We start from the raw sequence: 15,656 nt of genomic DNA on the forward strand, positions 1-15,656 counted from the left end.
TATTCAAAATAAACAAGTTGTTTTTTTATCTTCCCCACAGAGTAAGAACTGCATTGTTATTACTCACTTAGAAGTACTGTGCTTTTGCAACACATTACAATTTCATGAAACTACATTCCACTAGAAACTAAGATTAGAATGAGCTGGGAGTCAGGAGACAATGATTTACTATTTTTTACCATTTTAGGAAAAAGTGATTAAGGCCAGGCCACCCATAAAGTGACATTTAGAGAAACTGCACAGCTGAAACCAGAAGAGTAATTCTCAACTCTGCCCTAAATGTAGAGAAACACAGCACACCCCATCCATAAGGGACAGAGACATGTCACACAAGAAACAATGCTGCAAATTTATTTTCTTTAGTTTTAAGTTTTTATAACCTCAACTTTGTTTATCCCACATAAGACATTTTCAGTAATATGAGATCATCTAGTTCATCACAATTGCAAGGAAAATGAGGTGCATGTGAAGTACAAAAAAAATTTGAAAATACTCGCTTACATTGGATAGACTTAGAATACTGCTCAAAACAAAGTGGCTTTTCAGCTTTTTACCTTTGCATTTTGGAAATCTTCTCTGCAGTCCTAAGCTAGGCAATGAATGGAGAAAAAAGCAACTCCAAAGCAGGTGGAATGAAGAAAGAGGCACATTATTAGGAGACACAAAAGAAACGCAAACGAGAAGAGACACTCTTCCAATGACAAAGTCCAGAGAAAAACATTTCCCAGGTGTTTCAGAAAGGCCTGCTGCTGTCCATCCATCCCAGCTGGGTACATCAATCACACTCCATACTATTTAGTAGTCTACATTTATACTTGCAATAGAGAGAGCACCTCTTTTGTACTGTACATAATTCCTTGCCCCAAAGAGCTTACAATCTTAAGTTCATACAAAAGAATGCATCAAGTAGCTGGATCAAGATCAAAGAAATGAGAGAGACAGGGAGATAATTTTGTAAGGGATTAAAGTTGGGTTACATTACTAAATGAGGTAACTTCTGAACATCATTGGCAGTGATGTTCTTAAGACATTAAGTAGTTTTTCAGTTAGAAGGTCTTCTGATCATGAAAAACTGGTTTAAAATGTACAGAATGATGCGTTAAAAGTAATCCACAAAAATTCTTAAAAATAGACTTGTTGGCAAGACACAAAAAGGTTCAGATTGCCAAAGTTCTTCACTTTAGACAATAACTTGTCATTCTATTAGGAAGATATGGATGTTAGAGAAATTCGTATGTACATGTAACATTTGAATGTAAAAGGCTTTTTACATTTAAGCTTAAAATGTTAAATTCTGATTTAAGAATCCTGTTGGTATAAACACAGGCTTAATACTTAAATACTAATATGAAAATAGTGTTATTTTAAAAATGTATTTTGAACTTTAAAATAAACTATGGACAAGATACAGTTGGTTCAAAAGATCGACATTCTTTAACTGCAGTGACTCCTTCTCCTGCTTTTTAAAAAAGGGAAAAACTTTTTCCCACTCTGTTCCTCCTACTTGTCAGTTATAATAGAAGTGATCAGTCCATCAACTTTAAAGTTTTAGTTTACATTGGGGAGGGTCATTTGTTTTGCTGGGTTTTTCTTAACATTTCCCTATTCATATATAGTTTTCTGAAGTCAAAGCCTTGCACTTTAAATAATATTTATACGTCACCTTTGTGACCATTTAGCTATCATTCCTTAATCCCTTTACATGCAAACAGAAACTACCATATTTCATGCAACTATGACATCCTTTCATACCAGAGAATTTCGCTTTAGATAATATACATAAACCATCTGCAACACTTCCTTGACATTTGAAAAAGTAAAAGTAGTAAAAATTCACCATAATTATCCAGTCTGTTTATGACAGCCAAAAAGAGAAATACTTATTTTTCACTGTAACAGCATAACCAGTGGTAAATCTGACTTGACCTATCCTTTTGGAAGGGAAGCAGATGTTAAGAGAATTTAATTTATGCACAGAAGTGAGACTGTGATGTTAAGGACTGCTGGCAGAGGATGATTTATCTTTAATTTTTAAAGGAATTTTTTGAGGAAATCAAACCAGATATTAAGCCTAAAGAACAACAGATATATTTGACCGAAGTCAATACTAACATTTACTTTTTAGAAATTACATTTGTATTAAATTTTCTTACAGGAGGATACAAAAGGAGTATAGTCACAGATTACCAAGAGAATCACTTCTGATCAACAGCTAAAAATGAGGGAAGAAAATGGCCAAGATTACAATCAATCACTTCTTGTATATGCCACAAAACCACAAGAAATTACCTGCAAACCTGTAATAAAACCCTCCCCCTTATTTGAATGAGTTTCAATTCCCAGGTAAAGATGAATCAACAAAATTAAAATATTGTGCTGTTTTATTGGTGTAAAAATCACACAATTGCTAGTTCTGATTCTGCAGAGATACATCCATGCAGTTAAACATCTATGATCCCACAGCCAGAAGAAGCCATTAAATAGAATATCTGCTGTTAGTCAGCAATTAATGCAAATTTACATATGAGACCAAAATGTGTGTATCGTACAATATACAACAAATCCTAATACAGTACATCAACCTGAAGAGCAAGATACACTCAAGGAACTCTGTTAATAGTGAAGCCTGTCTATATGCCAGAGAAGTAAGGCCTGGAAACAAGATGACAGAAGGTACCCCAGAATTCCTAAGAAGCAAAACTGTTCATTTTTTGTTTTATATTTTTTTTTTGCTGGGAATTAGAAGTTCATAGAGGTATTGACACATTACTTGACAATACAATTTGTTATAGTGAAGACTGGTGGATGTGATCTGCTATTAAAAGGTAACGTGTGAGACATGCAATTACAGGTGGTGCTTAGATAATGTGCAATTAATGTCTGGGACCTACACCCAACTCTTTCCACAAAAGGGAGAACTAAAGAAGACCTGTTTGATAGACTACCAATTGTGCCATAAATGCTTCTACGCATGCGGCTGAATCAGGATCATGAATGGATAAAATGTGAACACCTGGCAATCTGTGGTCACATACTCTGTAATGTATGCAACAAAAATCACAACATCCAATCCAGTTGATATGGCAAACAGCCTGCAAGAACTCTTCCAACCTGAGTAAGCTGGGGAATTGCAAAGAGGCAGGCTTTCTAGAATCGTGAACAATTTCCAATTGTGAAAGGCAGCTTGGGAAGTAACATTGGCTGATGACAGATTAGTAGTTTGTCTCTTTTCTGGCACAATAAAATAAATGCCATAATGAATGAAGAGTTTATGTGCTTAAAGGTTAAAATCAACTGATTAGCAACCTTCTTCTGCAAAGATGTTTCAACAGGAAAAAAAAACTATGAAAAAATTCCAGTTGGCAATTTTGGTGACAAACTCTGCAAACTCAAGTCCAACAAAGATCACGGATGCCCACAGAGAAAGATGTGAGAGGCAGTGTCACATTCAAGGAAAAAGTAGTAGTTTTTTTTTTCTTTCTGTACTGAAATTAAAATATTTAAAATACAAAAGTGGACAAATTGACAAAACAGAACCACAACATTTAATGTAGAATAGAGTGCATTGAGCTAGATGCATGGATATTTAAATAGGCCTTGAAACCAATACCCCTTTCAAAATTAGTAAATTCACAGTTAACGGCAGTAGGCTTAGAGGTGAGAGAAGGGTCGAAGTTGTTCCAGTTGGACTTCCAGGGAGATTCTCTCTTCAAGAACATCCTACAAAAGAAAGATTTTCTAGTGACAGTCCACAGGGAATGAGTACTGAAAATTTCCTCATGCAATCAAAATCTGCTTCAGTCTGAAAACTAACTTAGATTCTAGACTCTCGGTAACTCCTCCTAGACACTGAATAGAAGATTGCCTGGATGGTAATTACGTATCATTGGAAATCCCTACATCCCTACTTTGCTCAAAGGTGATGTCAAGTATTTTTTCTTTTCTTTCAAAGCACCCAAACCCAAACTTGCAACCAGACGCAAACCCAACTATAATATTTTCAAATGAAGTCTAAAATGTTAAGGGGGTAAGCTCTCACCTGAATTAAGACTATTGGAAAACTCAGGTTTTGTCCCCAGTTTTTCCTCCTATGCGAATTTTCTGTACGTTGACTCTCATGAACAGTAACAAGTGAAATTCAGGCTTGAGTTTTTAAAATCACCTAACTTCTATTCTAGACAGTATCTTATTAATTAAGGTTTTCATTTAGGATATTTTTTAAAATTATCTTCATAGTTAAAATTAGATATCTTAGTAAGAAAGATGGCAGGCAAAAGACATTAAGCCGATGCCTACAGATAGCTCTGAAACAATGATAGCTGACCTACATAAGCAAATTACTATTGTTGCTATTTATTGTTACCAATTGCTACTATTGTTACTAATTATTAAACAGCAAGTTTTGTACTTCAGATTACTGTATTTGTTTAAAAATATTTATGACTTATAATTTTACTAAGACTTTAAGGCTTGCTTTTTCCTTCAGAAGAACACAGACCACTTAAGCTGCCCCTCTCAGTACTGCTTTTAAAGTATGTGATGATGACAACAGATAACCTAGTATTGATAATGTGAGGTAAAATTTTAGTGTAGCTAAAAGCAGATTGCTACATTGAAAAATATGTGTTGTAGCAGCAGAAGTGTGATTTGTAATTTCACAAAGCTTGCCACAAATAGGTATATTCTATGATCTACGAACATAGCTAAATATTTCATATCGATATCCTCAACTACATTTATCAGTGGATTGCAGAGCCGCCTTTTACTGTGCATCACTAACATCTTGCTCTCTGAGGCTCTTCTCTTACACAAAGACGAAGGAATTACCTTTAGTTGCTGCTGTAGTTCACTGTTCAATCTGGCCAAAACAGTGTTGGTTTCCTTGTTACGTCTGATTGATGCCTGAATTGCCTTCTTGTCTTTCCCCACTGATCTGAGAAGATATCAGAAGTATTGTAATAAGTAATTTTGCCATTTAGCTGAACATCTCACTTATAGTCCCCCTTCTTTAAGTGAGCAGAATCCTCTTTTCAAAATTCTTTAACTTGTTATACTGTTACAAGTTCACACTTCTGTCCGGCTTGGTTAACCCCGTTTGTTTGCATGGCAACACAGATATCTATGTTTTATATATGCACATAGAGCTGGTTTCAATCAAAGAGCACACAGAGCATTTTAAAAACTTGTCATTATCAACTTTCTGAAGGCCCACCACAGCAAACCACATTCATTTACCTGCAAGTGAGTACTGCAATAGACTATTTTCATGCTAGGACACACAGACTGCACATTTTGGATAGTTCATAGAAACCATTTAAAATTAAACTCTACATCTTAGTACTTCCACCGCTTATTTCCAACATACTTGCAGAAGTTAAAAAGAGTTCACACTCCATAATTCAAAATCTCTTAAAAGTCTCCCAGCAGTAGCAGCTTTGGGATGATCATATTTAAAAACCAAAAACTTTTTAAATCATTGAATTAATCTAAATTAAACACACTGAAATTGTTTGCAACTCCTGGAACAGAAAGTGTGTATGCTGTTTAAATGTAAACTTTCCAGTAACAGATGTATTTATATACTTCTTGGGTTACCTAGGAATAGATGGCTGTGAAGCAAGAACAGCAGCTATGACACCTGTTTTCTGTGTATGTTCCTCAGCTTCAGGTCTTAGCTCATCTTCTGATTTTAATCTTCTACGAATAGGCTTCGGTGGTGGAGCAAGTGGGGTAGTGCCTTTACCCTGAAGAGGAAAACACAGCCTATTAATTCTCTGAAACTACATTTTATTTAGGTTATAACCTGGTAGCTTGTCTTTCATATTCAGTTACTGAGGCAACTGAATTTACAACCCATCAGGTATTTTCTGATGGACATCTAGCTGCATTCTCATTTGGTCTGGAAAAGACATGAACTACTAAATTCTACCACGTGGTGAAAAGCTAGTAAGTTGCTTCACACTGACAAAGAAGTGTGCAAGCAGAAACAGCACAGTACAACTGAGTACTGCAAACACACAGCAATGCAGAGCACACCTTCCCCCCAGTAATTATATGTCTGTAATCAAATAAAAAGCTATGCTTAATCAAGTTCTGCACTAAACATTTTGATCTGTTTCAAAAATTTGAAAACTTACAAGTATCTTTTCTGCTGTCTCAAGAATAAATCTAATCATCATCATATGCTGCAAAAATTCACCATACACATGCCAATTTGAAGCACCTGTTGGGCTTCAAATAGGCATGTGTATGGTGAAAACTGGGTTCAGGTGGACACCTAAAAAGCTGCTGTTGCAAATCAAAACAAACATTTAATTTCATATATATCAGACAATGGTGCTTTGTTCCAAGGGTACTTTGCATACCGCACTACTGGGGACATTTGCAGGTGCTTTGTCTTCAACTCTTCCATCTGCTTTGGCAACTCTAAGAGAACTTGCAGAATCAGAGGGCTTTTCAACCTAAAGGAATATAAAATGTATTTATCAATCTAGTTCTCAACATATACTTCATCTGGCAACAGTTGGAATGAAAACAAGTATGCTGTGTTCTGATTCATGAATACAGTTAACACCTACAATTCTAGTTCAATTCTCATTTAGAAACACAAGTCCAATGTCATGAGGCACAAAAGAGACCGTGGCCTGATCACAAACTGCTGTTTCTGCTATTACAGTGCCACTATTATCTATTTGTCACTGCTAAAGGTTAATCCCTCCAATGGAACACAATGTGACTGTTCCACATCCACCTCAATGCAAAACAATCAGCAAGCTTAACTTAAGCAGTTTGCAGAGGCAGCTTAAGCTGGCATAGCTGGTTTTGCAATGAGGTACATGGAGAGTGCTCAGATGGGGCTATGTCACTGACCTTCCTGAACAAGTGAAGCAAGACCATGCTGCTGACAGCTGGGAGAGCTTTAAAGCACCACAGGGACTTTTGCAAGCCAAGAATGCATAAGTGTCCCATAGAACTTACAATCTAGATAAAAGCTACAAATTATCAAGGGAGAACATGTAGTCTCTGCAATAGCAGCTAGCAATGACATTAATGCTTCCCAACTTTCAAGTCCTATGTCTGTAGTAGAAAAATAGTTTTTGTAAACATCTTTAATGATAGAAGGATGCCAGAGCTCTATTCACTTCAGCTGTTTGTCCAACGACTTTGAAGAAAAGCAAATTAATGGAATTTTAGCAGATGTTTACAACACATGACAGTCATCTCCTTTATTATGTTTTAAAAAAGACATTATTTAAAAATTATCAGCAAATCATTTGGAAGACTGGCAAGAATGAGCAGAAGAAAGGTTTTGCCTGTGCTAAGCCTCAAATTATGTGTATTACCAACACAATTACGTTTGTGCCCACGTATGCTAATAAGCACAGAAATCTTTAAAATTACAATCAAGAGCTGAGATGAAAAGAATTCCTTCTGCCTAGGTGTCTGGCAATTACTAAACAAGTGCAGCAGTGTGCAATGTAATTGCTTTCTAGCAATGGATTGAGACATCATAAAAAACCAAAACAGAACAAAAAACCCAACAAACAACACATCACTGACAGAGGACAGCAGAAATAGGTTTTAACAGAGTCTCAGAATTGTTGGTGGTATTAAAGCCATCAATAAGATCTTCCCCTTCTACTCACCTGCAAGGCTTCTGAGTGCGTTTCAATTTCATCTTCTTCCTCTTTGTTTACACCTGAAACAGCAAATGCTTCAAACTGGCTGAAGTCTGCAAAATTTGGCTGCTCTGGTATTTGTTGAGGTGAGGTACTGCTATGAGCTATTAGGCCATCAGCATCCACTGAGCGATGCACATGAGGACCTGTGCCCTGCAATAAAATAACAAAAATATGTAGGGACAGAATGTTAAGGATTATTTGCCTTTTTAATGGACAAAAATTTATGTACTATCGGTAGGACAAGATGCATCTCAGGCAAGACATGCATGAAGAAATACTTAAGAGAAAGGAAGTTCAGATATGCTACTATCCAGGAAATAAGACCAAAGAGGGATGTAATGTACCACATGCTAGACTCATTCAACAATAGATATTTCTGCTGTCTGGGGGCTTGATAGAGACTTTTAGTTTAGTTTCATAGGGAAACATGCTTATGTAATCACTGTGTGGAATATGTCTGTCCTTGTACACTCCCTTCAGATAATTTTTGAATCCTTGGAGACGATTTCTATATCACTGACTGACTTCTACTGCTAGTAACTCGGATTCTAACAAGCAGCTGCTGGTGAGAAACAATTGAGAAGCAATTTTATCTGTCCCATGTCAGATCTGCACAGCAGTTGAAGGATTCAGCTAGATAAGACAAAGAAAAAACTTTTTCAAGATGTGCTTTCTACCAAATCAGCTAACTGACATCATTCAGACTGTAACTGCAAAGATCACCAAGTCTGTGACAAGTGAAGAAGTGGAATCACTCCTTTTGGGGGCAGACATATTACATAAAGCTCTGCCCTGTGCCAGACAAATGGAAGGCAAACCCTTATTTTACAAAACTTTGGAAAATGGCTCTTGCCATCTTTGTTATGGCCTATGCACTATACAGGAATAGACAATGAAATGTGAAAGGATAACTTTTCTCTCTTTCCCACAATTCAGAGCTCTAGAGCCACTCATTCCTCCTCAATATCTACCTTAATCCCCACCCATGATTCCACTAGAAGCATTTTTTTATTTAGGAAGTACTACCATTTGGGTGTATTCTAGGTTTTGCCATCATTCACATCCTGGTGCTTTCAAAAATATATCAAGCAATGATACTAATTTAAGAGATATATTAAAACTCAAGTTACATAAAAATAATGCACCAAGTTAGAATATGATTTTTCAGAAGTGACATCACCTGTGAAGGCTGTGGTCTTGGAGGCACTGCAGGCGGATAGGCAACAACTCCAGCCTGTTGCTGTCCTGTAAAAGATGCACCACATTTGGCCAAGATTGTTACTTTGTACATTACAGTGCTATCAAATTTTCTTAATTGTCAACATGAAGAAACATTGCATTGTGCCTCATATTTGCCACTTGTCATATCTGGGCTCATAATTGTAATGTCGCCTCCTTTCAAATTGCCAGACAGACAAAACCAGGATTAATCAGAACATGGATCTTGTACAGACATGGTCATATTCTTCTGGTTTTAGGATCTTAGTCTTTGGGATTTTTTTACCCTCATTACAAGTTCTTAGTATTTTCTCATACTTTGTGATTCTGAATTTAAAAGTACTGGTAAGTCAGAAGTCCAATAAAAGTCCTTAAGCAGACCAGCAGAAGTGACTTTAATAATTTCCTCTGAAGTCAAATACTAAATACCCATCTTAAATACAGGAGATTCCAAAAAGACTCCCCTTGAAAATCTACTGGCAGATGCAATTGATTGGATGTGGGTATACAACCACAATATTCTTTTCTGACTTTGTTTCCCACATTCATCCAAAAAACTACCATGCCAGAATTCAGAATTGACTTTTAAATTAGCTACTTAAGTAAAGTACAATATAAATTTTAACACAAACAATACAGTAAGGATGACAACATTTGCAACTTCTTTTATTCAGAAGTGGTGCTTTAAAAACCAATATTCTAAATCATTCCTCAGAGAAAAAAGCATTGTCTGCTTCAGGAACACATGTGCTGAAAAATAATACACATTGAGAACACAGCATATCTACCTGGGGTAACTGAAAAGGATCTGTTCATATCTAAAGATGATGACCGAGAATGAGAAGCATGAGGCCTTGGAGGGGGTGGTGGTGGTGCAGTGTTATCTGGAGATGTTCCTGAATGTGATCTGCAAAACACATAAGCTTCTGTAGTGATTTTATGTGGCTACAACAGAACTAAAAATCAAAAGTTCTCCAAAGCATACAATTAAAAAATCAAGTTTGACAGAGGTAAAACTCCCTGATTGCCATTAATTTTCAAGATTGCCATATTAAACTTCCAGTATTCTTTGATTTTAAAACTGTTTTTATATTTCAATTTACTTAAATATCCTTTATTCAAATTACTCTTATATTATCACATGTAATTTATCTTTGGGAAACCAACAGCTTGATGCATACCCCAAACAATGACAGCTCAGGAACAGAGAATGATAAATATGGTAATTCCATCCAGATGATAGTCACTATAATTTTTAATATGTAGTCAACATCCTGTTTAGGTTAAATGATGTAAGTTCAATTTCATTAAAGAAGAATATTGGGTTTCTGTTGGACCTGCCTCCAGGTATATTGAGCCCAAGAAGTATCTCAGTGTATGAGACAGCAATTTAATTCTCTGCCTGAAATTTTCCAAATCTATACACTTGGCAGAATCTTCAGAAATTTTGACTCATTCTTAGGTAGGATCACCATCTAGTGGATATCTGCTGCAAATTCACGGAGAACACACGCAGGAAGGACAGAAGAATAAATTACTGTAATAAGTGCCATTTAAGTGGGATTTATTGTATATAGAATTTTTGTACAACTTCCTTTTAAAATCAGTTTGCAGAAGCTTCCTAACTAGCCTAATTTGAACAAGATATTTATTGAATCACTGACCTGAATACAGATGCTTTTTTATTCAATTTGTGATAAAATCCTTTCTATGACTGGCCTCTGCAATGTTCTTCTATAACTATTGTAAAATGTAAACTTAGGGAGGTAAAGGCCACCCAAGTTTCACACAAAACCTGGAATTTCTGAATGTTTAAGTCCAGACACAAAACTGAGTTATCACAATAGAAAAGTTGATTTTCTTAATATATTCTCTATGGCAATGCTTCTGTAATACTGTGTAACTCTCCAGCTGATGAAAATAAAATCTAATTATACTGACTCCTTGGGTCATCCCTCTAGCTAGTACAGTAAAAAAAACCAACAAAACACAAATGGAATTAAAAATGGGAGAAAGTGGTTTAAGGAGAATTCCAAGGTACCATTATCTGACACAGCCTTGTCAGTTTTTGCTATGTGAGAATACCAAAATGTAGTCTTGACTCGTGGTAGGACTAAGTACATCTCTATACAAAATTGCAATGGGTAGAAGAGGTGCCAGTGGAAGGAAGTAAAAGAGTAAGTGCGACAACAAACTTCCTGTGTGCATACTGCCACAACTACCAGGTCAGGACAGAAGCTCCCCGTGTCATAATGTGGGAACTCATCAGAAAGCTTCCCTCATCTACACAAGCTCAGCAAGAGAACCTAATCCAAAGTCAAAGAGTAAAAGAACACGTTGAAACCATCATGTTCATAGTGCAAAAACATACATAAAAGCATGACAGAGTCACATTTTCCATTAGGTAACAATGCAGGAAAGAATCTTTCAAGTTGCTGTACTGACAGGCAAATGGAAATCTTTCTTTGCTATTGAAGTCACCCTAATTATTTTTGTTTTGAAACTTACCTCTGAAACTGATTGTAAGATAGTTAATGGTGTAGATGGTTTTAATCCTATTCAGGCAGATTTAGTGGGAACAACTAGCACCAGCTAGTACAGCACATTCTCTCATGTGAAATGATGCAGTTGTTGGTTTTGTGCTTGCATAGCTTTCTCCAAACCCTTAGTTTACAATGGGCATTTGACTTTGGCCCTTTTTAAGTTTATTAGAAGAGACGGAGTTACAGCCATAGTATTCCTAAAGTGTACTTAATTCTCTTTTAGGCTATAGTGTCATAAGGTTCTTCTCCAATAATGCCTAAATGGATATTTTTAAAAATACAAAAAATTGGTTTCAAGTAACAGCATGCTCTCACATGCTTACATTGCTTTGTATTTAAGGGGAAAGTATTAAGATTCTGATTGAATGCGGAGCTTCACATGGAGCACTTGACTGGCCAATCTCAAACAAATTTTTAGACAACTTTCCTTTTTTAATTTTCACTTTCCACACTAATGAAAGCAACATATATTGTTAATACATTAGAAAACAGACTGTTTCCAGATTCCTGAGTGTTAAAGTTAGGAATCTGTTTAGCCACCATTTTATAACCTAGTTGTCAAGTAACCAGGAGCTGAGAACAGGCTTCTTTAAACACCTTTTACTTGTTTTTTTTTCAGGTGCTACTCTACTGACCGTTGCCGTGTTACAGCATTTCCCATTTGCTCCGGGTCTGAAGTGTAAGAGTCCGAACTGCTGTAACCATCTGCTGGGAAAAGAAAATACAATTTCATATTTGCTTTGCATCATTAGCATACCCTAACAGACAGAAGTAACCAGTACTTTCAAATATCCAATTTCTTTTGTTACAAAAAAGGTGCATGTCCTTGAATTGCTTCCCTGTAAGGCATCATCTGGTCAGGATTCAAAATCCTCAAACCTGAATAATCGAAGGACACAATACAAACCAACTCCATTCACCCAACACAGTGGCTGGTTACTAGTGTCATGTACTGAGAATAAACAATGACAGTAATGTTGTATTTAAAATACAAAACCTAAGTTTTACAAACAGTCATTTTTAAACACTTGACATTCCATCACTTCAACAATCTAGTGAACAAGAGTAAGGGACATCCAAGGAAAAAAAAGCAAGGGGTAGAACATGCCTGATTTTAGAAGTGCTGAAGGACTTAGAAACCTTAGGAATCAGAAAAAGGAAAGGCTATGTACAGAACACAGATTAATGCAGTTGCTTTGCTACTAATGTAACTTCTGTACCTCCAAGTCTGGTGGTCAACCTTATTTTGGACTAAACCTTTTCTAAAACTTCCAGCTTTTGATTAAGGAAATAACAGAAATGAAAGATGCTATTAAAGCATCACAGATTCTCAAGGACACCCTTACCCTTAGAAGCTCTGCAAAGCATCAGGCTTTTTTCCCCAGAAATGAGGAGCCTCACAAAAATCACAAGATTTATATGGAATGAATGTAGATAGAAAAATTGACCTCAGGATAATTTATCACAAAAGACTATTCTAGAGCACGAAGTAAACCAAAGTTCAAGGTGGAAGTCACTGGAGCAAAGGGACTCAATTTGTTGCCAGTGAAGAGGAAAATTCTACTCAAAAACATCAAGATTTTTCTGAATTACCCACTCTGAAAGGATTATTTTAACCTCCTAGGACACTGAAGTTTTCAAAAGTGGTAAGACACATCAACCAGGTCTCAGAAATGAGAATCCTGCAGAGATGACTTTCCTGATCAGCAAGGCACATTCTTACCTGTTACATTTTTTTATACTTTTTCTCCTTAACATTGCAGGTAGTAAACAGTGCTTACATATTACACTGCAATGTGGTTTGTTTTATTTCACCATGTTCTTCCTCTCAGGGAAAAACACTCTATTAAAGATTAAAAGATTAGGCTGCACTCAGATAAGGAAAAGGGAGCACCGAAAGGCTCTTGAACTTGGATCCTGCACACAGCACTAGTTCCACATAAAAAGATGATGTTTGCTTGTTCTTTTGCATTAGGAAACTTCTTAGTAAAAACAGAACTGTTCTTAAAAAGTAAAACTCAGACATGGTCAGGACACTGGTCAGAACGAAGAGTGCCACTAAAACAGAGCTCACATGAAAAGCAAAACATATTGCAAGATGGTATTTTCTGAATTCCTCCTGTATTACAAACCAATCAAAGTACTTCTGGTCTTACTACTGCAAAGGATTTAAAATAATGACTTCTTGAAACTTTATTTTTACTGAAGAAAAGTAAGTTCCTGACTTGAAGAAAACAAAAAAAAAAACTGATCTTGGAAAGACTCCAGAAATTCCTTCAGGCAACATATGATCTTGGACGTCTCCAATATTAGATAAGTGGACTAATCAAATCAATATAATGCAACATGCTTTGGGCACAGAAGATACTACAAATTGAAAAGGCTATTAGACTGAAATAAACAGTTGAAAAGCTGCATTTAAAATGGAACATAGAAGTCTGTAGGATTTGCTTAGTAGCTTAACCAGATGAGAATTGCCTGGAAATTGTGGTCAACACATTTTCACTCTTTAGAAAACATGTTACATGGTTCTGAGAAAGACCAATCAAATGCTACTTTGAAAAATTCAATGTAGATAAAGTGGAATTCCCTTTCTAGGATTAAAAGAGAAAAGAGCAAGATGGAAAAGAGCTGACAAAAATGAATTTTTTTGAGCACGAAAGGTAGGAAAACAACTCTAGTGACATCAGTAGAACTTTCTTAATTACTACTTCTAACACATACTTTATATCAGAAATGTTTCTGTTCTTAGGATAAGTTTATCTCATTTTAGAGCTGCTACTATCCAGCCAGCTTTCATTCACTGAGGAACATATCAGATCTACATTCTGTGTAATGTAAGAAATGAGACCAGAAAGCACTTTGATACTTACTAACTGTATTTCCAGATGTAAATTTTACAGATGAACTAATTTTATTTTCTTCTGGGAGATCTGATGGTTTCACAAGTAGTGGACTAGTAGGGTTAGCATGATCTAGAGGGAAAAAAAAATAGATAAATGAACTTATTCAAACTAGCCTTTATTTCTGGCGCCAAAGCTTTACACTGGTTTTCTGCCCTTATCTAAAGTGCTGCACTCAAGACTAAAACTGGTGTATTTTAACTCAGAAATAACACTATTACAATGTAAAACACAATTTCTCAGCTTTAAGAGCTGTGAATTTTCAGCTGCTTACAAGGCCAAATAAATGTTAAAAGAAGTGTGCTGTCAATACTATTAATTCTCCTATGCAGAAGACTCTGCATGAGTTCCATGACTTTAGGAAATACTGGTACACAACTGAAAACTAAGACCTCCCCTATATTCCTTTAAGAAAATTTATCAAATCACCTTGCTTATTATTGACCAGAGTAAAAAACGGCCTGCCAATATTCCCAAATGCTTCCAAGTTTCAAAATAATAAATGCGGTATTTCTGACCACAGAAGAACAAGCTTTATGAATGCAGGTTATGCTTGCTTCAGTATCTAACAGGGAAACCCAGACATTCCCCTGCAGGATCAAATCCAATCTTTATAATGATGCTGAACTACTCTCCAAGAAACATTCTGCTAGAGAAGGTAAAAGCCTCACTGTAGCAAACGGCCAATTCAAGCTCTGCACTTATCTGAACAGCAATTCTCAACTCAGTAATGATGCTCATTACAACTTCAGATTTATTCATCCTTGGTGAAGGAGAAAAGTAAGTACATTCAAGGCAGTAAGACCAACTCTAACTGTATGAAACTTCCCAAATTAGCAAGAGAAAATGTCCTACCACTTCCAGTTCTTTTAAGCTCCATTTCCTGCATGTGGATTTTGCTTGGAGTCATTCTTATAGGAACTGGGTGCACAATTGCAGTGTCCTGTGGAAGAGATCACAGTTATGGTAACCTAGCTTAAATCACTCTTTTAAGAGTCTCTGACAGCATCTGCAATGTTAATTCTAAACAAAAATTTCATAGATTTAATTTATTTGCACAGTTCCAGGGAATTGAATATACCCAGAAAACCAAAGCTCTCTAAGCTGTAGTCTCTATAATGTTAACTTAGCTACTTAAAATGGCACTAGGATATGTTTCTATAGATAACTGCAAGTAGGACCTGAATTTTACCAGCTTTCCACCATTTCTAGTATATCAGACATCTGGTACTTTGAGCACTTCTTAAAAAAAAAACCACTCAAAACAATTTAAACCCTGACTCCTCAGCTTTACTTATAATGGCCTCAGA

General features: G+C 36.1%; 1 protein-coding gene across 10 annotated transcripts in view; it reads right to left on the reverse strand.

The window, feature by feature from the left end:
- Positions 1–335: 335 nt before the first annotated feature.
- Positions 336–15,656, reverse strand: part of REPS1 (RALBP1 associated Eps domain containing 1) — a 63,881-nt gene continuing 48,560 nt past the window's right edge. For 7 of the 10 annotated variants that reach the window (XM_054279477.1, XM_054279476.1, XM_054279479.1 and 4 more), the window contains 10 exons: positions 15,202–15,289; positions 14,317–14,418; positions 12,079–12,151; positions 9,689–9,807; positions 8,863–8,927; positions 7,647–7,832; positions 6,366–6,461; positions 5,596–5,744; positions 4,828–4,933; positions 336–3,720 (listed from right to left, as the gene is read on the reverse strand). In XM_054279477.1, coding sequence (XP_054135452.1) covers positions 3,652–3,720; positions 4,828–4,933; positions 5,596–5,744; positions 6,366–6,461; positions 7,647–7,832; positions 8,863–8,927; positions 9,689–9,807; positions 12,079–12,151; positions 14,317–14,418; positions 15,202–15,289 — 1,053 coding nt within the window. In that variant the 3' untranslated portion in view covers positions 336–3,651. The remainder of the gene's footprint in view (positions 3,721–4,827; positions 4,934–5,595; positions 5,745–6,365; positions 6,462–7,646; positions 7,833–8,862; positions 8,928–9,688; positions 9,808–12,078; positions 12,152–14,316; positions 14,419–15,201; positions 15,290–15,656) is intronic. The other 3 variants (XM_054279475.1, XM_054279472.1, XM_054279480.1) reach the window with 2 other exon arrangements.

The sequence above is a fragment of the Melozone crissalis genome, unplaced genomic scaffold (genome assembly GCF_028551555.1).
Source record: "Melozone crissalis strain CALT ecotype California unplaced genomic scaffold, PUWL_Pcris_2 ptg000027l_1, whole genome shotgun sequence".
In the NCBI taxonomy this organism is placed as follows: Eukaryota; Metazoa; Chordata; class Aves; order Passeriformes; family Passerellidae; genus Melozone; species Melozone crissalis.